Source organism: Zonotrichia albicollis, chromosome Z, assembly GCF_047830755.1.
Source record: "Zonotrichia albicollis isolate bZonAlb1 chromosome Z, bZonAlb1.hap1, whole genome shotgun sequence".
Lineage (NCBI taxonomy): Eukaryota > Metazoa > Chordata > Aves > Passeriformes > Passerellidae > Zonotrichia > Zonotrichia albicollis.
This window is the reverse complement of record NC_133860.1, coordinates 42,110,660-42,134,096: the sequence shown is the minus strand read 5'-3', so window position 1 is coordinate 42,134,096 and position 23,437 is coordinate 42,110,660. Positions and strand designations below refer to the sequence as shown.

Sequence of the window (23,437 nt, the reverse complement as noted above, 5' to 3'; positions counted from 1 at the left end):
GTACAGAAATTTGTCCACACCCTTCCTAAGCCTTTGAGATCATCTGCCTTCACAACTCCTCCTGTAGCAATATTTAGAAGTTTGCTACCTGTTAGTTAAAATCAAAATTTTCCTGCAGTTTCATTGCATACCCTACTGGCCATTAGTTTTTGGACTGATTAATGAATTCTGAACACATCTCATGCAATACCACTGGGATTTTTTGCAACTTGATGTGTAGTCCCCAGCTTTTCCTCTCCAAAGTGAAGAATCTCAGCCCATTTTCTTTTTTCTTTTTAATTATTCTTTTCCAATACTTTAAAGGTGCTGTGAACCTGAAACACATATCCTGTTCAACACCATAGGGCTGGCACAATATGACTCCTGCAGGAAACCCATAGGCATTATCCAAAACCCTGTTTTTCCCAGCTGCTGCACTTCAGATCTTTTCACTTCAGAAAACAAAGTGGTTCTCTACAAGAGGACTCTGCTGGTTCTTGGTTATCTGTGCTCATCCCTGAAGAAGTCAGTAGCTTGGAGAGACACCAGTTGTCATTTTGGGAAGTGGGTCTCAGTACTCCATGTGCATGCTAGTCATACTGAAGTAACACTTCAACCACACTCTGCATTTTTTCCTCTCAAGATTCTTCTATTTATAAACAATCTACATTTTCTCTCATTTTGAGCACCTCGTTTTCAGCCTAACAGCAATATAAATATTTGTGGGACAAATGGGAATTTTGTGCATCTATTTCAATCCATTCCTTCTCAGCACACCTCATACTGCGAATTGCCTTCATAACACAACAGGGAAATCCTTTTATAATTTTAAAGACTTCGAGAAATATCCATTTAATGGCTATTAAACAGATATTTCTCTAAGTCCTTAAAATTTACCTTGTTTACTAAGTAGGGGGAAAAACCCAGCCCCTTTAAAACAGTCTTCTACCAGCTACCCAGGAAAGAGAAGATTTCCTTGTATTGACATATTGCCTCCTTGAAACATTGAGGGTAGATTGCAGGCTGTAAAAGAAACATAATGCATGTCAAAGACTTGACTATGGCTTTTTTATACAGGCTAAATAAAGTGAATTTATAAGGGACAATTATTGACGTCTTTCTCATTTTCTCTTAGGAATTTTTTTCAAGCAGCGTGTGATGTTCCTGAACCAGAGGAGAAATTCAATATTGATGAATACTCTGATATGGTGACCCTTAGCAAGCCTGTCATATATATTTCCATTGAAGAAATTATCAATACCCATTCAGTAAGTCAACCAAAATAGACTAGTCAATGGACTATAGTATACAGATTATCAAATATTTGCACTCTCTGGGGAAAGTGTAGTTTTCATTCTTATTTTTGGAGTAATTTCTTCACTTCATCTCTGGAATGTTATGAAGCTGAATATTAGATTTTATTTTTTTCCTAGGAAAAATGTAAATGCTGCTTTCATGCAAAAGCATCATCTTGAATAATAGTTAGTATGTAACACTTTCTGATGAGGGGAAAGAACAATTATGTTCCAGTCTTATGTGACATTCCAACTTTAAAATAATCTTCTGTCTTGGGTAAGAAAGTGAAAGCTTGAAGGAAAACCTTTGGGAATAGAAACTTGTGGCTCTGGCATTCTGTCATGTGACTTCTTGGAAGCCGAGGAAAACATCAGATTTAGAAAAATTGACGCTGTGGTATCACTCCTGTTCGTACTGTGGGTAAAGAGCAGAATAACTGCAGTCTGCAGCATGACTTAATAGGGTGTAAGTTAAATCTTTACCACTTGTTCCTCCTAAAACTGGGATACTACCATCTGTTTCCTGGCTGGCAATATGTCCCCTGTGTGTTCTCCCACCTAAGTCAAAAAAAAAAAACCCCACAATAACATTTCCCCATCAAAACAAAAAAAAAAGGCCATAAACACGACAAAGAATCTCTCTCAAATACTGCCAGATACCCTATGGAAAAGGTAGAGCACCCAACTCACAGTAGGCCACTCTATAAGTTAGTTTCATTCAAGTGAAAACTAATAACCCAATCTGCTAAAAAAACCTTTCTGGTTTGTCTTTTTGCCTGTTCTTTTAATTTTTGAAGCAACAGACCTATGTCTGCAGGTAATGACCAGAAGTTGTATGTGAACATTAGTCCTTCCAGTGAGTCTAGTGACTGGCATAACATGTCTATTAGGTGGTGCAGTGGGTGCTGCAGAGCTCGTTCCTCACTTAGAAAATATAGTCCTTTCTGAAAGGTATCACTGACACTGTTGTAAGCTACTGGAATGGATATACATAAAATAGGTGTCTTTCTGTGGATCACCAACACTTTATTCCTTTGGGTGTTAAGGATGCAGCACAAAATTCTCTGCTTGGGATTACCATCCTTTATTCTGTGACAATTAGGACTTTGTTAGTACTAATTGCAAACCTTCTGCTCAGCCACGACATTGAGCACTCCAGAGACAATAGCTGGAGAAGCAAGACAAGCTGTTTTACAGCAAGGGCAGTTCCAAAATCTAGCCCAGAATCCAGGGTGCTTCCTGATCTTGGGAAGGTCCTCCATAATCCTGATCATGATAGGTCTGTGTTTTTCAATATTTAGTTTCCAGACTCAGTTTCAAGTATAAAGATTCCAGGAAAGCTTTTTCTGGATGATGATTTCATTTACATTTGTTTATAGCTGCTTTTGGAACACCAGGATGCCATTGCCACTGAGACTAATGACCTGCTGAATGAATTGCTGGAAGGTCTGGGACCTGTTCCTGATATAGAATCTTTCCTTGGTATGCTGTTTTTTGTGTTTAAGGGTAACTTCAATTTAGGGGTAGAATTAAACAGAAGCTTGACTTAAATACTCTTGTGTCTCTCAGACCAGTAGCTTCTGCTTCTCTGTTTACTACAGAATTATTTTCCAAACACTTATGGTAACATTGAACCTCATATTTGAATGTTTTTCTTAACTGCAAAACTCAATCTAAAAATTAATGTGTGTTTCAAAATCCAAACATTACTATTATTTTAAGTGATCCAGTTTTGCAGAGAAGAAACAAGTGATTTTTTTTTAACAAACTGATCTTAAGATTTGCTAGTGTTAGGTAGAAACTTAGACAAAGTATAAAGAAAATTCTAAAACCAGCCATTTTTTCTTTTGATACTTAATTATCCAAATAAAAATTACTTTCTAAGAAATTTGCTAATTTTAACAAAGTAATGCATTTGAGTAATATTTAATTTACATGTATTAGAAAACTGTTTAGAAAGTAGCTAGGAGTCATGGATAACAGCAACATTCAAGTGAGTAGCCTGTTAACATAGCTGCTATTCATCTGTTTCTTCATTATCACTGCATGTTAGGATAAAGGATGTTACATTGCTTGTATTATACTTTAAGGAGACAACATGAAAGTCTTTTGCACATCAGGAGCCTGAAAAGCAAGGATTGGTCTACTTTCCAAAACCTTGTAGCTGGGCTTATAAATAGCTAAGTTGTTGTTTTGATTGTTCAATGCCCAAAAAAAGACTGCTTCTAAGTGGAAGGGGCCGGAGGCACTATATAATAAGTTTAATATTTCTGATTGCTTACAGTGATTCATCTAGGTACTTGTTTGCTTCATGTGCTGAATCGTGGGAAAATTGGAAAACTTGGAGTAAAATATGTTTCCTTTTAGGGGAAGGAGCTGTTGATCCCAATGACCCCAACAGGGAAAGCACACTGAATCAACTTGCAAAAACAGAGATTTCACTGTCTCTAACAAGCAAATATGAGTTACGAGAAGGTGAAGATCAGGATCTCAAAAGTTTGATGATAAAGTAAGTTTTGTTCAAACATTTATATTCTGGCAATGCTTATTGTTTGTTTGTTTGTTTGTTTCTAACTATTGCTTTTTAAATATTTACCCTGCCTAAGCATATTTCTGAGGTGCTGAGTGCATTCAGTTTTCAAAAGACAGTTTGTGTTCAGTGCTACTCAAACTTTTACAAAACTCAGAATAACTGTCAATTTTTCCAGAAAAAAGAAATATATTGCCATCTGTGTTTCGGAGCATGACTGTATCATTATCTAGGAAATGTTTTTTCATGAAGCTGTAAAAGCACTCTACTTTAAAATGCCACAGCCTTGGGAAAGCAGAGATGAAAAGCAGTCTACAGTACAGACAGTATTGCCATGTCCTTTCCTCCCCCTCAAAAATAAACACTTTCCAGATATACTGTCATCAGCCTTTTTTAAAGAATGTAACTGTTACTTCAGCAGGAATAGCACATGCTTCATGCTTTTATCCAGGAGAGAAATAAAATTGTGTTTATTTTGTCTTGGAAACAAATTAAAAAATGGCTGCAGGGATACACTGGAATGCAGGCTACTTTATAGTAAAAATTAATTATATAACAGCGCTTCTTTCACATTATTGGCACCCATCTTTTGATGTTATTTCAAGCTATCCAGAAAAGGGATTGGCCTACTTCACATCCTAGTACAATCTCAGAAAGGGAGAGAACAGGATGTTGCTGTCTTCTATTACTGTGCTTATATGGACCCCATGTGTGTGAAGGCAAAAATTCACATTAAAATGGAAAGACAGCACCAATAACTAGGAGGGCACACATGAGCTATAATTAAAATCTGATCTATTAAGCTGTTTGGGTTTTTTAATCAGAAATAGGTATTCTGGATTTGTTCAATGGTGTGATGTTTTACTTCTGAAGAAGTAACTGTACTTAGGTAGACTATCACTTTAAACTATTGGCTTTATTATAGAAATTTTTACAATACTTAGACATTTTTCTTTGAAACTTAAGCTACATCCTTAATTTTCTGTTAATTGTTAAGCATAATGAGCTATTTCAGTAATCCTGTCCTCTAAATTAATAGAATTCTGTAGCAGGATGTTCTTGGAAGTATTATGAACAAATAGGCAGCAGGAATGAGATAAATTCTTACCAAGAAAAGAACTGGTTAACATATCAGGGTGTAGCAGCTTCCCTTTTTTAGCAAGGAAACACGTCTTGTCTCTTGCCGCTAGAGAAATATCTGTCCTTAAGTGGTTTGTGTAAATGCGCTACATCAAATGAAAAATTCCTTCAAAGTTCAGCAGTTCTGAGTGCATTTCCACTGTATTCAGTAAATATGACCCTTAATGGAATTATGAGTAGTTCAGGCTTTTCAAATATTACATTTCTGCCTGCTGTTTTGTCACGATCACAATTAAAATCCACATTAATACAAAATTAATAAAATAGCTTGTATTTTATTAACAGTAATTGTTTTACTGCACCAGTGGGCTGTCTGTTTTCTAAAATAAATGGAGGGAAGTTTACATGCATTTCTCTATTCAGACTGTGTAGAAACCAGATCCTCAATGTTGTTAAAGGAAGTTGTGAAACATAAAAAGCTAGAAAGCAAATTTTACCCATAATCCATAATAAACGGGGAGTTTACTACTTTTATGGTCGAAGAAATGACATGTACAAGTGATACAGTGATAACTGTGTTGTAATATCTACATATCCTTTTCAAAAGGACCAAAAGACTCATTGTGGATGTGATACGAACACAACCAGGGGATACACTCTTAGAAATATTAGAAACACCAGCCACTGCACAACAGGTAAGTCTTATACTATGCCTGAATAGGGAAGGAAGTAATTTATTATAGCTATTTGAACACCTTTACAGATCTCTGACAGCTTTCTCCATCACATTATAACAATGAAATTGTTTGTTGATGGTTTTAGACTATTCAGAGTTAGAGTCTTTAAAATATGAGACTTGTACAGTAAGGTTTTTTTACTGTATAATTGGAAACAACTTCAGATGGAAATAAAATATAAATCTTGGTGTGAGCTAGACTAGACTAGAATATTTTTTCTTACTGTATTGGAGTCACTATTATGTGAATAGAATAGAATATTTTTTTCTTTACTTTTTTTTGTAAAGATGGTCCTTTCTCTCCTGTATACAAGAAATAGCTGAGGTGAATCTTTCTACTCTATCTTTGTTCCCACCCATTAAATTCAGTATTGTAACTCAATTTTCCTGACCCTTTAGTTTATTTGCTTAATCTATACAAGCAAATCTCAGGGAACTACTGCTATCCTTAGTATGGGAATCGAGTGGGAAGAGCCCACAGCTGCAGTCTCTCCCATAGACACTGACACACAAAACTGCATTCTAATAATGTGCAGATTTTAGCTCACCTCAGTGTGTGCATATGTGAGATCTGGACAGTCTTCCCACAACTTGGTGAAGTCATTGAGCCTGGCTGAATTAGACATTTTGATTAATTCAAATGTGTGTCTTGGTGTTGTCACTACGTACCTAAAGTATGTCCAAAGGCATAGTAAATGGGGTGCTTTTAGACCAAGTGGTAATAGGACATAAAGATTGCACCCTGATTCTTGAAAATCTCCTGTTCCAATGGACTTGATAATTCAATGTACTTGAACTCTTAACTGTTATTAAAATCTGGAATTAAAATCTGGAAAATAACTGTTCTGGATTTCCCCACCCCCAGGAATCTGAGAATTTGAAGCTTGTAGAAAAACGTGCCATCTTAGATTCCAAAACTCCAGAGAAAATGAAGCACAGTCAGTCTATTTATGAAGATGGACAGCTACCAATAGAACAAAAGAAAAGGAAAATTCAGAGAAATCTCCGGACATTGGAACAAGCAGGACTAGTGTCTTCAGCAACTAAGTACCAAGAAATTATAAATGAGATTGCTAAGGTAAACTGAGTGTTTCCCTGTATATCAATGTTGTTTAACATCTAGCCTAAATTCATTCCAATAAGAAAAATAAAACACATATTTTTCAGGGAATGCTACCCTAAACTACTGAAGTATCCACATACAAAGCAAATTGTTTTCGTTCCCTGACAAAATAAGTGAGAGACAGTACACTCCTGAATAACTGTCTGAAATGAATGACATAAAACTGCAGCCTTTGTTATCCAAATCTGATATTGAATTTAATGCTGATGATGATTTAACTCCTCCTCTATAATGTTTCAATATAACCTTGTAGACTTTAACAATTCCAATTTAATTGGAATTTCTTGGTGGTGTTTCAATTAAGAATGGCTGTGGTCTTGGTAAGGTTTCAAAAGCCTTAAACCCCTATGAAAGATAATCTGATTGTTATCAACACTGATCTGCTGTGGTTAGGCAGGACACAAGAATAGTGGGCCAATGTGGTGCCCATCCTGATGCTGATAAAGCGCAGGGACTGTTCTCAACAAATCCTATTCCACATCCACAACCCATACTGGCCGTAAGAACCTTAGAATATTCAACTATCTTTAGCACGACAATGACATTTTTCTTCTGAGTTCTGGGTCTGTTAGGCCCTGTAGAGCACAGAAAAATTCAACACCACTTCTATATATCAGCAGCAATGTGACTGCCATGTGAACAAACCATAGTACTTCCTACAAGTACTGTTCTTGTAAGAACTAACAGGATAATTTTGTGCTTTCTCTCAGTATGAACTCAGATGTTGTAATTACAAATTGGAATGGTAATGAACTGAGGCTTTTTAAAATTTCAAATTAATAAAACAAAAAAATTAATAAATTTATTTAGGATATCCGGAATCAAAGAAGATACAGACATCATCGAAAAGCTGAATTGGTGAAACTCCAGCAGACTTTGAATGCACTTAACTCCAAGACAGCATTTTATGAGGAACAAATTAATTATTACAACACCTATATAAAAACTTGCTTAGACAACTTAACAAGGAGGTGAGTTGAGTCTTTCTTTCTTTTAATGTGTCTTTTAGTTTCATCAAGAGGGAGAGCAGGTGTTCATCTGTAGTTTAAAGTATTGATTCCAACAGATTGACAGCCTGCAAAAGGTCCATGAGAGTTGTTAACTGTGTCAGCATCTGGATATTAAAGTCTTGCATTTATTAATGACTGCCTGGAGAAAGAAAAGTCTATGTCTATGTAAAGAGATGTGTAGATGTTTTCAATATATTTAATTGGTGTTACTTTGCACATCCGCTTGCAAGGCTGGAGGTCATGAAGCTTTGGGAAGTAATTATTGGTTTCTTCCTTTTTTATAAAGTTTGGGGTTTATTTTCAGAATGGAAAAGGGGGAAATAAATGCCTAAATATTTACCTTTCAGATATGATGGAGTTACTTGAAAGCAATCCCCCCACCAATGCCACCAAAGTGTTAAAATGAAAACATTTTACTGACATGAATAGGAATTTTCCTAGTATATGCTTCATTGATCCAAAAATTAACTCTAATTACAGAGTATTTACCATTTATGCCACCTTAAGTTTACAAATTGCTATTTTAAACTGAAGATTGAGGACTTTTGGGGATCAGAGTTGCATTTCACGATAGAATTGAAAGAAGTGCCAAAAGGTGATTCAAAATCATTGGCAAGATATTTAGATGATTCACTGCATGCTAAAAATTCCTCTAACTCTTAGATTTTTTGGTTTTTTTAGAGAAGTTCAAGAAAGAGTGAAAGAAAGTTAAATGTGGCTGAAGAGTAACTGAAGTATTAAGGATCTGATAAACACACCAAAAGCCATTTTCTTGTTTCTCTTTCTAGAAATTCACGGAGGTCAATTAAATTTGATGGAAAAGAGGAGGTGAAGGGAAGCAAAAAGCTGAAACAGACCCCACTAAAGTACACAGCTGCAAGACTTCATGAAAAAGGCGTCATCCTAGAAATTGAAGACCTTCAAACCAATCAGTAAGTGCAATTCCAAGTATTTTCTAATCAGTAATTTCTGAAGGGGCCTGGCTTTTGATAAAAGAAATCTTAACAATTTCCTGTGCACAGCTAAAATTGCCTCAGACTTCTGCATTCGGAAGGATGCTACAGTCTAATTGTTATAATTTTTTTAACTTTGTACCTTGCTGTATTATTACTTTGGGAAAATATTTTAATGAGCCAGCCCTAGCACTGTCTTACAAGGACAAGTGCAAGTTTAGCAGCAGACTCACTATTAATGACTGCGTTTTTATGCAGTTGTAGCAATCTTTTTTCATAAATTGACCAGTTACTTTCAAGTAACTTAGTAACCCTCAGGTTTTCTGCTCTTCCTCATTCTACAGCAGGGTGAACGGATGTGGTGGTTTAACATCCCTTTTGTATTCTTCCATTTTGAGGCTGTGGTAGTGAAAGTCTTCCATTCTTTGCACCTTACCATTCACCTTCTGCATGGAAAAGTTTTTTCCAGTTTTTTTTTCTTTTTTTATTTCCCCCCAAGGGGATTTATCAGGCAGGGGAAGCCACATGAGGCAAATATGTACCTGCAAGGAGATGCTTGGGCACAGCAGAAGGAAAATCTGCTTGTCCTGTTTCTATCCACTGGGTGTTGGATTCAATTTCTTCACTAAACCTTCTAAAGACTTTTTTTTCTTTTTTGGTGTCTTGTTTTGTTGTTGGTTTGGTTTTAGTTGGTAGGTTGTTTTATTTGGTTGGGGGTTTTTGGGTTGGGTTTTTTTGGGGGGTTTATTCTCCAGTACAAAAACTTTAGAATTCTGTATTTCATATTACTGATACTACCAGAAAATCTCTAAGAAGACACTGTATGGAATGAAGTGCAGGGGGGGATGGAGTGATTCTTTTGACACCAATGACACTGCTTGTGGTCAAAGTTCTATGTTCTGCAGGCTTTTTCCCCAAAGCTCTCTCTGGATTATACAAAACTGCACAGCCTATGTATTCAATTACCTTTCTTGTTTCAAGGTTTAAGAATGTGATGTTTGATATCACACCTGGAGAAGAAGTGGGTGACTTCGAAATCAAAGCAAAATTTTTAGGAGTTGAGATGGAAAAAGTGCAGCTCCATTTCCAGGTTTGAATTTTGCTACTTTGCTGTATAGCTGCTGTTGCATTTCGTGTAACTACAAACTTTTTCAATATTTTTTCACATGTATCCCATGAACCAGTCAATTAGTACAGAGCAGCAGCTAATGTGGAGAAAAACTATGTAACTTCTGCAGGATGCTGGGCATGGGCATTGAATTAATGTTTATCTTGGGGCAACTGTATGAAATCAACCTCCACATTAGTTCAGGCAGCAAGCAGGAAATACTAAAAAAAAAGAGGAAATACACAGAAAACAGTATTTCTTCTGGTTTGCTTTTACTGACCATCTGTAGCTTAAGATCTAGAGGACACGTAATGTTTTCTGCATGTATCCAATACTTGCTTGCAATTGTTTAAGTTACAAAGGACCTGCAGTTGGTGATGTTTATCACATCTTGTTACTGTAAGGTATGGATTTAGACAGACACTAATGATCTTTTTCTCATTTCAGGATTTGCTTCAGATGCAGTATGAAGGTGTGGCTGTAATGAAAATGTTTGATAAAGCTAAAGTGAATGTGAATTTGCTCATATTCTTGCTGAATAAGAAGTTCTATGGAAAATGAGTACTTTCAGATATCATGGACTTCATCAATCAGTGGGAAGTCTATTCAGTATTTTTTTGCTTATAAACATTTGAAGTTGTTGTTGGATGCTTGTTAAATTTTAAAAACACACCCTAAAACACCAAAAGTTCAGAAGAATGTACACAGTGCCTTTTCAGCATTGATAAAAAAACAGAAAACCAAGAAATCTATTCATTTAAACAGCTCAAGATTTCATTGGTGTTGGTACTTTCAAATCAAAATATTCTTTATGATACACACCTATTGTGTAGATTTTAAGATAGGCAGAAATTGCATTTAGTTAAATATATAAACCTCTTCCTATTGAAACATTTTTAAAATTACCTCAGATATATAATATAGCTGATACTAGACTTTAAGTATTTACCAAAAGGAAACCTAATTTGTTTTTAAGGGATAGTTTGAGCAGATACTTAGTTACATACTAGGCCTATTTTGTGGCAGTTGTCAATTGCAAAGCAAACTTATTGTGCAATTCAAAAAATTTTATAGGTAATTATAAAGCGACAATAATGACTTGCTTCACAAAAATATATTTTGCGATTCATTCCTACTAAATGCACTACTGCCTTGTGCAAAATGACATTTTCTACTTTCACAGCCTTTGGAGTGGTATTGGGGAAATCTGAATAGCTAACAGTTGTTCAGTTTGAAGTATTTGAATACCTAAATTGTGCCTGTCTGTTTTTTTTTTTTTTTTTTTTTTTTTGTAAGAAAATAAATGCAATAAAATCAGTATTTAGGTTGGGTTTTTTAAATATTCTTTGGAGATTGTTCTATGTAAAATAAACATTACCTAATTAAACTGGCTTGGTCCCTACATTTCATTTCAAGGAATTATTAAAGCTGCAATCTAGATGGTAATTGAATGAACTTCTTTCAGTGCATTTATAAAATTGCATGAAACTAAGCCTGACTGTCCCCAGTACACTTGAGAAAAGCTGCTCAGCAGTGAAAACTTCATGGCCTTTATGCTATTGAATGTGATGATGATTTTGCTTTGGAACTACCACTTATACCTACAGAGAAAAAGTTTGTGCCACAGGTGATGTGACCAATAGAAAATACTTCCTTCTCTCACTTTTCTTGTAACAGACACTTCAGAAGATGGAGAGTGAGACATTCTGGAATGAATTATAAAAGCAAATATTAAATAAGTATTAAATCTGGTAAGGGAGTAGAACAGTGTCAAGTCACTGGCAGATACATGCATTACAAACTCAGCTGATATACTAACTGATCTGTGGTGCTACACAAGCTGAAAATTTATTACATTTGCCAGAGGTATTAATTTATGCATGACATTAAGTTTGAATACATGACTACTTTAAACCAGATAATATCCCTAATTAAAGGATTAAAAAACTATGATGTGATTCCATTTTTCTTCTAGCTGGTTATGTATAAACCATTTTAATATTACATAAGTGCTGTAGTATTGATACCCTGCTTCGCTTAAAATAGCTGGATAGAAAAGTGAAAACAGCGCATCACTTTTCCTTCCAAAGAAGAGAACTGGATTTTACTTGAATATTAATTAAATTCCCAATCTTTTTTTCCCCTTTTTATTTGCAACAGACTTGACTAATGGCTATATTTTTAACAAACTCTAGCTGAGCACTAAATCTGCCACAGGTGTGATGTTGCTTCTAAGAAGAGACTCTTAAGGTAACGTGTCAAAAGCCTGGAGTTGTGCTGGTGAGACATGCCAGAGACCCACAGTCTTTATTGGAGTAACTCACTCCTTGAAATGCAATTTTGTGTGATACGCTTGACACATCTAGTACCTGCCTGGTTCTAATGCAAATAGCACATTCCTCAGTTATTTCCTGGAGCGGGCAAGCTTAAAAAAGCTTCTTTGGTTCCCACATAATGACAAGTATGAATGGTACAGCCTGTGTACCAGCACACCCCTTTTCCAGCCATTTCCTGGGCTTCCTGTTCTTCCTAGTGCACATCAAAGAGTAATTTCCATTTAATTTCTTTGAACTCCTTTATAAGCTTTTTTCCTCAATTAGGTAGTTCCATTTAGGGCCTTTCCACTGACCAATAATATGAACAGGACTGTTGAACAGGACTGACCACAATGTTTTCTACCCCCACATAAGATTGATGGTAGTGTGTAGCACCACACAAATGAGCAAAGTTATCACCCACTGCTGCTGACAGCTACTAACTACAACAAAACAAAGGCTTTTTAGAGGCTACTGTAAGATACAATATGGAGACTTCAACATTAGATAGGACTTGTGAAACCAGCTTCAGTCATGAAATGGTGGTGTGGAAAGACATGCATTGTTGATTCAAAATCTGAGGAAAAAAAAAGCAAGTACAACTGAATTGGGCCTATGCATCAGTTGTTGCTACAGGAGAAAATGCATCTTTCTTTGCACAACCTGCCTTAACTGGCAGGTTATGGCCTGTTAACTGGCGGTAGTGAAAAGAAATTATAATAGGCAATAGTCTTAGCCTGTTAACCCCAAGGCTTGCATTTTTCTATCACGTGTCTTCAGAGTTGACTAAGAGTGCTTGGCAGCTGACTTAGTTTATTTTGGAACTTGTCCATTCTCAAGGGCCTCTGAAGATACAAAACTACCCACAGAATTGCAGAACAACATCCTTCTGCTTAGGCCAGGCAGACAGGAACACCAACACAAGCACTAGATTTTTCTGTTTCTCTTTGCACTGGTCTATGGACCTCCTTTAGCTGTCCAACTTTCTTTTAAAGAATACAGGAATAAAACAAAAACTTTCATTCCCAGAAAATCCAAACACTGACAGCCACGTGTGATTTTGGAAAGTTTGTAACCAGATACACAGCCACCTACCTAGGTGACTGATTTCCCTGCTTTTGAGGCACGTTTCTATGCTCATCTTTCAGCAGTAACTACCCACCTCTGACATGCTACAAGGTAATCTGCATTGGCAGCAAGAACGATCTCCTTCCACAAACAGTAATGATGTAGCAGCCTCACCAGGGAGGTGCAGTCTTTTTTGGTAAACTTCTTGTGTTTAACAGGAGCAATGAAGTTTTGTTCTGTAACATACCTCTACTAAAAAAACCCCAAAATTCTGAAAAAGATGCAAGAAGTAGAATTAAAAACTAAAGTTTTATAAGTCATGAACTCTTCACCTCTGTTACAATAAGTTATCTTGAGAGGAAGGAGCAAGTTGATTCACAAAACTAAAGGAAACAAAATTTAAATTTGGTTTTCAAATGCAGACATAAAATTTAACACGCGTGAGTTTTATTCTCTTGCTGTATTTATAATATCTAGCTTTAAAAGATGAAATGGAATAGCACTATGACTGTTTTTAATGTCTGTGACTAAAATACTTCCTGGAAGTTCAGTCTGAGTTTTTCTTCATATGTTTCACAAACTCTGTAATCTAATGTATTCCTCAAGCATTGGCCCACTGGTTAAGGCTTCCTGAAATGTAAGAAAAACATTGGCAATATATGGGTTTTTTTGAGAACCTGAGTAATTTTTACAATTATCTGTTTTTGTTCAGTTCTGTTTTGGGTTTAGAAAGTTAGAAAAGCAACCTTTGTGTGTGTTTATAGAACTGTGAGACCACAGAAATGACCAAGAATAGCTCTGCTTTCTCTTCCCAGATGAAATAATCACCTCTTATCATGGTATTTTCCAAACAGATGAATAGTTCAATTAAGTATAAGGCATTTTTTCTAGGTTTCCTTCAGCATGTGGAATGCTAGAACTGCAGGAAGGCTGGCCAGCTGTAAAACTTGCATTTATTTCTTGCCCTATGCATACAGAGTCAGCTTCAACCATGCCATATAACTAGTGCTAGCACTGTGAGAAGAGCACCATAGGGACACAGAGCTTGCTGGGAACCAGTACTTATGATGAGGGAAATTTGTTTTCCAGGGTCTTCATTCTCCACTAAAAACAAAGGTCGGTGCTTCTGCAGTAATAAAGGCACTTCATACATATAAGCAAGTTCAAATCAGCCTTCCCCTCCTTCCCATTTTTGTCTGTACAGCTGTAAACAGTACAGCTGAGCCATGGATAGCACTCCCTAGCAAGACAGTGTCCACTTTAGAGCTTCTGACTGTCTTACGGGCTTAGTAAACACAAAGCACTTAAACATCAGTGGGATGTTTTTAGGGCAAAGCTTCTGAGTAATAGCTGCAAAATTTCCAAAATATTTTCTTGTACAGCTTTCAGGTAGGTTTTGCTTCAACGCCTCTTGATTCATGAGCATCTCTAAAGGAATGCAGAAGTTTTCCGAGGTTTGTCCATGGCACTGACACTGGACTGGAGAGCGGCATCGCTTTCTCGGGGATTTTGTACAGCAGACAGGGCGGCAGAGCCGGGCAATGAATCACTTTTGGGTTGCCTTGTGTTTGCAGAGCAGTTTACTGAACACATGCAATAAAAGCAAGCTTGGACCTCATCTCCTTTATACGAAGTAGATCAACTGTAAGGGGCTTTTCTGAACCAGCGTGATTCTTCAGCTGTGAGTAATACAGGCATTTCATCTGGCCTTGGAACTGCTCCCGTGAGACATTCGGACGGCAAATTTGGCAAACTTAGCTTAAAATAATTCCTTGAACATAACCCTTTGTTCCGGCGCTCCCGACCTCTCACCCCGGCCAAGCCCGCCACCGCTTCCCGTGTCCCAGCCGGGCGCGGGAGCTGCGGCGGGGCTCTGTGTCCCGCGGGGCCGCTGTCCCTGCGCCATCTCCTCCCCTTCCTTCCCTCTCTCCCTTCCCTCCCCTCCCCTCCCGCGCCGCCGCGCCCCGGAGCGCAGCCCCCTCCCTGCGGCAGCAGCAAGTCCCGGTGCGGCTCCTCGACAGCCCCAGCCTGCTGAGGTTCGACGGCACGGGCGGACGGACGGACGGACGGACGGGAAGGAAGGCGCGGCCATGCGGCCCCGGGCGCTGCTGTGCGCCCTGGCGCTGCTGTGCTGCCCGCCGGCCCGGCCAGGTGGGTGCGCGGGGCGGGGCCGGCCCGGGGCCGGCGGCGGGGCCCGCGGAGTGCCCTCAGCGCGGGCCGTGACCGGAACGGGCCCGAGCGCGCGGCACCGTGTGGGCCGTGCGGCTCCCGCCTGGAGCGCCAGTGCGAGTTCGGGCCGAGCTGTCCTCGGCTCTTTGTGCTCATAGCAGCGGGGAGGAGAGGCTGTTCCAGGTGGTGAGGGATGGCTGGGGGTGACGCCGTAGCTAAGGAGGGCGGCAGCAGCAGCAGGTGGTGGGGGAACGGACCTGGTCGGCGAGACTTGCTGCTGGATTCTCTTAACCTTTCATTAACAGAGTAAGAAGAGGGAGTGCCAGCTGAATTTCTAGGCGGTGCAAACTTCGGATGATCTGCCAGCAGTTCAGAATATGCACCCCAAGTAGATGGATGACTTCCATGGTTATTTCAGGGTTATTCACTAACAGCAACATCAGTACCCTAACTGGTGAGCCCATGGCTCCATCCCTCTCAGAGCTTGTTAGGCGATGGAGATGGAAGGTGAGAGAAGACGTACATGCATGTAAGCTCTCACCTTATGGCAGAGGTACAGCCCTACAAAGGACTCTGCATTTAGAGATTAGCACAGGGGTTTTTTGCTATTATTGTTTTGCTTGATTCAGTTTAAGATTTCTTTCAGTCAGCTAGTGGTGATAGCGCTGCAGTAGAAATAACTTAGTCCCACGAGATGGCATGCAGTAAAGCCTCAGGTCCTACATACGTGAAAGGGCTGATTGGATGAGCAGCTAAGAGGAAATTTCATAGCATAGCATACTTTGACTACTAAGCTAAACTGAAAGGGGATAGACCTAGTGTTTGTAACTGTGCTGGGAGGAAAGCATTAGAGAGGGTAAATAATTTTTGCTAGACAACTTTTTGGCACAAGAACAAGTGGGAAGGAAGCTGTCAAAGTCATGTTCAAAGGGGAAGTCTAAAAAAAAAATATCTTTTTAAGAAAAGGAGGTGCTGGTGTAAAAAACAAACTGTACATTTAATGCTAGACAAAACTTTCACTGTTGGTGGTGTTCTTCCAGTCACTTCATGATCAACAGAACAAACAAAACCCGATCCCCTGAATATGTCTTCTGCTCTTCTTCTGCTCATCGCCATTGCAATAATATAGTTTCCCCACTGTCCTAGATAACCTGTTTTTACCACAATGTACTTCGTTCTTGTTGCCTGTGCACTGCTGTATCCCGAGATCTGCTCTGGCCTTGACCTGCAGCTTCTCTCCTGCTTTTCCCCCATCCTTCACTGTGCACAGTTACCACATTACTGACCTGTGCTGTTCCTTTGGGCAGGTGAAAAAGCACTAGCTTGGCAGTAGGTTGTTGTAAAGTGCCTACAAACTATCTGACTAGTGCTGTTGAGGTGACTAAGGTCTGAACTCGCCTGGACTTCCCTGCCTTGGGACACTGCTGACAAAATAGAGTGATTGGTTGAAGCCAGCATATGAGGTTAAAGAGATGAGATAGGAGAGCAAAACGGAGCAGACACCCAGTTGCAAGAAAACAACAGTTCAAGTAAATGTGTTCAGATTGCTACTACATCAGTTGTGTAATCTAATAATTAATTCTGTGTAAATGGAGATGTGAATGCATAAACAATTCAGTTTTATTTTTATAAAAGCAAATAACTGTCGTCACTCCTACAAGATTGTGTCTTGTTTTGACATTAACATGTCTGGCATGCGCTTCACAGTCTGCCTTCATATGCCTAATTTATGGGCTATTGAGTAATTTAGATTCTGATGCTTATCACTTGGGGTTATACAAAGAGGAGATAAAAGAAATCTATTTGTTATAAGCTAGTATGCACCAGTAATGCCCATAAATCAGTATTATTTGTTGTCCGGCAGCACACAGGGAACATATTTAATTGGCTTGTGTAGGAGCCTATTCTCTAGTCTCTCACATCACAAAGATATCCCTTGGGATGTGAAGTCTGCTGGTTTATAACATACTGTCCATACTCATGGGCCTACAGAAATATTTTTCAAGTTTCTTCTGGAGCTTAAGATTGGTCAAAGCTGTTGTATTTTCTTTCACAGATGGGATGCAGAGTAGTCCTTTGCAAATAAAAATAGACATGAAAAGAAATTACAACATATGTCTGTATTTAAAAAAAATGTCAGGGTAAACAACATATGTGTGTACTGATTGTGAGATGAACAATATGTAATAATTGATAGAAAACAGCACATTGTGGAGTGGTAAAATTAAACAATGACAAATTTGCTGAGCTTTCTACATAATTCCTCTTTGTCCTTGTTGGAGAACTGATGAAAAAACCACAGGGAATAAGAGAAGACTTTGGGCAACTTGAGTGTCATACTGATTCTATGTAATTTTTGCCTTTTGAAGTACTTGTTGGAGGCAAAGAAAAGACTCTGCTTATTATTCAGTGTCCTGAGTACACACACCTCAAGGATAAAACCTCAGTGCTATTTCTAACCTAGTGCTGTCTATTTGTTCACAGTTTACTAATCTTGTTCTTTCATACCTGTTTAAATTTTATAGATATTTTGATAAAGGGTTATTCTCATTGCTGATATGACAGAGTTCCTATTTGTTATAAAAATAGAAATCAACCAAGCTTGACTTCTTCCAAAAGGACTGGATGGCAGCCTAGAAAATAAGATGACCTTCTGAACATTTGTAATCGCTATACAAGCTGTACTTGTGTTTTTCTAACAATTTTTTTTAATTATTAAAAAATAATTAGGCTGCAGTGAAATACATTTTAGACAAATGATATCTATAGCTTGGAAACAGCTAGAAAGAGTAATTTCACAGATTCTGTTGTAGTTGTAGCTATCAGTAGTTTCAAAAGATTTTCTGTAGAGCTACTGTATATTGGCAGTCTTGTACTAACCCAGTTTAAAGGTAATGCCTCTTTCCTGTTCTGGCCTTTCTGTTTGCTATGAAGGTTCATTAGAATCTTTTGAAATAATATTACATTATTTCATCCTGTTCCCTTCTATGAATAAATCTCTATCTTCACCTTTTCATATAAACACTGCCACAGAAGGAATACAAAACCTCAGGGCAGTATTTGTCTGCCTTTCTGTTTCAGAGAGTATGCAGTGCTTACTGTTTTTTCTAGAATTACACTGTGTCATACAAGCAGCTTGGTAAAGGATAAGAACTGATACGTGGCTGTCAAGCTTTCAAATTAAATTTAGTTTCATCAACAAAGTTTAAGTCACCATTCTTTATATTACCAAGTGGCACCGAAATAGCAAGTGTGATGCCTCATTCCTTTTTTCCACAAAGCTGGCTTGCAAGCAGTACCTCATGTCATCTAAGTTCAAAATGGGGACATGGATTGAGAACAGGAATCAGCATGGAGGTGATGTTGACAGAATGAAGATTGAGTTCAACTCTGAACTTAGAAAGCCTCTGCTTATACAAAGAACACATAGTTTTCACCAAAATATTCCAGATAATTTTAAATAAACTTGAATTATTTACACATGTTTTTGTTCTGATTTATTGTAATAGGATTCTACTTTTAGAAAATTTCTGTAATGGAGTAAAAGTGACTCTAAATCCCTTCATCTAATAAACTTGTAAATAAGATGTCACCAAGAATTCAGGATATAATTCAAATTATTAGCAATGTACAGTTAACTATAAGCAGTAGCTAATACATTGGCTGGTAGTCAGTGAAAGGTACTTGTCGCAGTCATAGCATTTTTTTCTTGTAGCATATTTTTGTACTGTTCTCAGTTAGGGGTTAGTAACGAGAAGTAGGTCAGGTTATCACCCAGAGCATCAACACCAAGAGACTTAACCTCAGTCATGAAGGGGTTGGTTTGCTGGTTCTCCAAAGTGTGAAACTGCAGCACAGCTCAGGTCCTTCAAAGCTGAGGGATACTGGGATGAGAGAGGTGCTGGTGTCTCAGTGACCATGTCATGCAGTGGTAGTCTTGGCAACACAGTTCCTAACTCCAGGCTTTACTCTCTCAAGTCTATTTATATTTGTGTTCCCAAAAACATGCATTCCTCACATGGAATCATGTCACCTCTTTGTTTGGTTCTCCACACTGTTCTACAATGGTGGAGAAAGCAAGATGGACATTCTCAACCTTTGGGGGACTAAAATTATCATTGTCTTTTCTTTCAATAGTTTTCTGGTTTGAAAATAAATACTCATAGAATTAAAAGTCTTAAATTCATAAAACTTGTGTGTACTGGAGATATAGTAGGTACAGTTGACAGATTTTTCCTCACTTTTACTGATGTCTTTACCATGGAGACAAGCTTCCAGCTGTAAGAAATATGGGGAGAGGAGGTTGTTCATTCAAGTATAGTTATAATGCTCCCCAAAAGAGGTGAAGACCAGTGCTGTCATTTGTGACATACTTCTATTGCAATGATCATTAAATATAGTCAATCTCCTAACTCTTTGATGTCAGCCACAGGCTGAAGTTAGAGGTGTCATACAAAAGGACTTGTGCTGCAGCTTGGCTGCAAAGCTAGGAGCTGACTCTTTGAGCCATCCAGCTGCTTGAACTAAGTTTATAATGTGTTAAAGATTAAGGCTCTATAGTTCTGCCTGTTGTTCATGTTCTCTTAAAAAAGACAGAATAGACCCTAGTTTAAATAAATGTGTTTAGTGCCCTTCTGTGCAATCACCAGATCTCACGTACTTCTATCATTTCTGTTTCAAACTACATCATTCCTACTACAGTTTCTGTAACAAGCTCCTAGCATCTTTTTTTTCTGACTGGCAGAGGTTGCAATCTAGTCACTTTGCATATGAAAACTGTTCTCCCCAACATTTCCCTTTTGCCTCTGGCCCCTAGAATGCTGCTGTGACACAGCATGGTACATAAAGCACAGCCGCTCTAAATAAAATCACCAAATTGCCTTACCAGTCCTCTGATCTCCCCCCCACATTCAAGTCTGAATTTCACAAAAATCCATGCTGGGTGGGGTCCTTCTGCCACTGCCTGTGCACAAAGGGAGGTAACTGCCTGCTTAAACATGCAGCCATTTTTCTCTTTGCCATCTGCTTCCTTCAGATATTTTGCTAAAAAAGTTGGTTTCAATTACTATAGAACAAATAATTGCTTCTAACAAGCATGATCTTACACAGGTGAATCATGTACTTTCTGCTCACAGATGTGAGCTAAGACACCCTCATTTTTGTTTTAATTATCAAAGATCCAACAAAGGATCAATTGCACAGGTAAACAGGTGACTGGTTACTTGAGTAGTTTTAATTTTCTCACTTCTGTCTACCCACAGTACACTTGAATTATTCTATGCCAAAGCAGATTAAGCCAAAACTGAAAATTACAGTCTTAGAAAATATTTCTCCATACAAACAACTTTGCTGAAATAATGCCTAAACAGTTCATTTGATTGATTGGTTGTTTTTTTCTTTTTTACATAAATAACTCCCTGCCAGACAGTTAATGCTTCATGACACTGATTTCCTGGCTTGTTACATTCAAAAAACAGAGACGGCCTGTCATGACAGCTATGAAAGCATGCTGCAGGAGACTTTGCTGTAGAGGTAACTGTGGGTTTCAGAGGTGCCCTGGGGGTATGGCAGACACATGCTGTCCTGCACACTGTGGGTTAGGATAAGTAGAACTCAGGAAGTGTTTCAGTGCAGTCTGTGGCTACCCATCTGTTACAAGCAAAAGGTTGATCCACATCTACCTTGGAAACTGCTCTGCCATCTCTCTTAATGGGGGCCTTTGAGTTGAGTAAGATGTTTCCAGAGCACACAGAAATATTTCAAAACCATGATGCTTTAGTTGCACTTTTACTTTTTGTGATTTTGATGATGAGAACTTCTAGTACTTCTAGTGGCAATTTTGTGCATGGGCACTTATGCCAGCATCTCATTTCTTCCAAAATGTGTGAGGGGTCTGGCCAAGACAGTTCAAGGCTGGCAGATTGCCTGTTGCGTTAGTGTTAAAGTTGCCCAAGGAGAGCATAGATTAGATTGGATCCTTGAGCATAGCTAGAATCACTACTAATGAAAGCTTTCACGCTAAGAGATGGGAGACAAAGAAGGACATCTTACCTAAATTTGTAGCAGGAGGAGCTAAAATAAAATGGTGACCTGTGGGCAACCTGATAAAATGCTTTGAATCAGAAATTAACCCTTATTATTTTGTTTACCTAATGTAATCTTAACTCTCCTTCTTGAAAGATGTTTTCTCTTCCCCATACCCTCTAAATACTGACTTATTAATCTTAATACTTTTTACTTTTCAGGCTTTCCAAATAACAGCAGCACACCACACATCATCAGAAGCTTTTCCATCCGTCTTTCTTCCGATCCAGTGGATGATCTTATTCCTGTTGATGGTGATACAGAAAATGACTTGGAAGTTGGATCAGGAGCCACCAATCAGACTGCATCAATCCTACCTGAACGACGAATGATATCAGTTCAAACGGCAAGATACCTCACCAGTCCGTGGCTGACTCGTTTTGTTCCTTCAGTTTACACCGTAGTGCTTGTGCTGAGTCTCCCTCTGAACATTACAGCGATACTCGTGTTTCTGAAAAAGATGAAAATCGAAAAGCCAGCTGTAATATACATGCTGAATTTGGCCCTTGCAGATGTTCTCTTTGTAAGTGTGCTTCCATTTAAGATTGTTTATCACTTTTCTGGAAATGACTGGGTTTTTGGGCCTCAGATGTGCCGTTTCATCACTGCTGCCTTCTTCTGCAACATGTACTGCTCAATAATGCTTATGACGACCATAAGCGTCGATCGCTTCCTAGCCGTGGTGTACCCCATGCAGTCCCTGGGGTGGCGTACACTGCCTCGTGCCTCACTGGTTTGTTTCATCATATGGCTTGTAGCAATAACCGGGGTTATACCTTTTCTCCTGCGAGAGCAAACAATGGAAATACCCAGGTTAAATATAACGACGTGCCACGATGTGCTGAGAGAATCCGAACTTCGCGGCTATTACGTCCACTTCTTCTCTATCTTCTCTTCTGTGTTTTTCATAGTGCCATTTATAATTTCTACTGTCTGTTATGTGTGTATAATTCGCTGTCTTAGTTCTTCCACCATTGTTGCAAAGCAAAATAAGAAGACACGTGCCTTGCTCTTGTGTGTGGCTGTTTTTTCTGTTTTTGTTATTTGCTTTGGACCAACAAATGTTCTCCTCTTAATTCATTACATCCATTTTTCGTATGACAACAGCTTAGAGTATATCTACTTTGCCTATCTACTCTGTGTTTCTATCAGCAGCATTAGCTGCTGCATTGACCCCTTTATTTACTACTATGCTTCTTCTCAGTATCAGAGACAATTTTTCAGTCTCTTCAATTGTAAAAAGACTTTTGATCCTAACATTAGTAACAGCAGTGGCCAGTTGATGTCTACCACTAGTACTAGAAGGGCTACATTGACTACTAATGTGAGTAACAGTGTCTACAGGAAATTACTAGCAATGCATTGAGATAACGTGTCTTCAAATTGTTTAATTTTACACAATTACAAACAAAAAGAAGACTGTTATATCCAAGAAATGCAAACCCTTACACCAAGTTGTTGTATGATACATAGCTTTATGGATCCAATATAGTAATACACAATTCAAATTAAAACTTTGTATGTGTGTGTGCGTAGATATATATATATAACGATGTATAGTATATGTAAATACGTTAATGTAGAGAGGAAAAATAATTTCTTAATAATAGTTGTTGAGTGTTTTTCAAATAAACTTTTTTTCAGACAAATCCTTTGCATTGTTCAGTTTATTGTAGAAATCCCAGTTTAGTATTTTGAACTATACCTATCAGGTTGAATAAATTATTATATATGGAATCACTCTATCCATCCAGTTTTCCTGAAAAAAGTGAAAATAACTTTCCAGGCTTTTTTCTTTCTCCTATATGTCATTTCTAGAATTATCTATTAACTTACTTTCTTAGCATTATTTTATACTTTTTATCTATTAACTTACTTTCTTAGCATTATTCTGGACACTGAAATTGTTCATTTTATGTTTTTACATATTCCACTTCAAAGCAGCCTGTATGGTTTTCAGAATGTGAGGAACCAAAACCCAGCTATT

The 23,437-nt window shown here is 38.1% G+C and overlaps 2 protein-coding genes across 9 annotated transcripts in view; both read left to right on the top strand.

The window, feature by feature from the left end:
* IQGAP2 (IQ motif containing GTPase activating protein 2) overlaps positions 1-11,118 on the top strand; it is a 123,008-nt gene extending 111,890 nt beyond the window's left edge. For all 7 annotated transcript variants that reach the window (XM_074532170.1, XM_074532167.1, XM_074532165.1 and 4 more), the window contains 9 exons: positions 1,115-1,247; positions 2,654-2,756; positions 3,642-3,783; positions 5,492-5,579; positions 6,486-6,698; positions 7,554-7,714; positions 8,542-8,685; positions 9,688-9,796; positions 10,262-11,118. In XM_074532170.1, the coding sequence (XP_074388271.1) occupies positions 1,115-1,247; positions 2,654-2,756; positions 3,642-3,783; positions 5,492-5,579; positions 6,486-6,698; positions 7,554-7,714; positions 8,542-8,685; positions 9,688-9,796; positions 10,262-10,375 (1,207 nt within the window). In that variant the 3' untranslated portion in view covers positions 10,376-11,118. The remainder of the gene's footprint in view (positions 1-1,114; positions 1,248-2,653; positions 2,757-3,641; positions 3,784-5,491; positions 5,580-6,485; positions 6,699-7,553; positions 7,715-8,541; positions 8,686-9,687; positions 9,797-10,261) is intronic.
* Positions 11,119-14,808: 3,690 nt separating this feature from the next.
* F2R (coagulation factor II thrombin receptor) lies at positions 14,809-23,099 on the top strand. 2 transcript variants are annotated; one of them, XM_026794365.2, is made up of 3 exons: positions 14,809-15,348; positions 20,791-20,898; positions 21,612-23,099. In XM_026794365.2, exons 2-3 carry the CDS (start codon positions 20,805-20,807, stop codon positions 22,814-22,816), a joined length of 1,299 nt encoding a protein of 432 aa, XP_026650166.1. In that variant the 5' UTR covers positions 14,809-15,348; positions 20,791-20,804; the 3' UTR covers positions 22,817-23,099. The 2 variants fall into 2 exon arrangements, with proteins under 2 accessions (XP_026650166.1, XP_005488370.1); XM_005488313.4 differs by lacking the exon at positions 20,791-20,898 and having other exon boundaries at positions 14,826-15,348.
* Positions 23,100-23,437: the final 338 nt, after the last annotated feature.

Excerpts from the sequence above, each read along its gene's own strand:
- F2R (XM_026794365.2), top strand. The coding sequence starts at position 20,805 with ATGACACTGATTTCCTGGCTTGTTACATTCAAAAAACAGAGACGGCCT. Across the intron at positions 20,899-21,611 it reads CAGGAGACTTTGCTGTAGAG|GCTTTCCAAATAACAGCAGC; the intron begins GTAACTGTGGGT and ends TTTACTTTTCAG.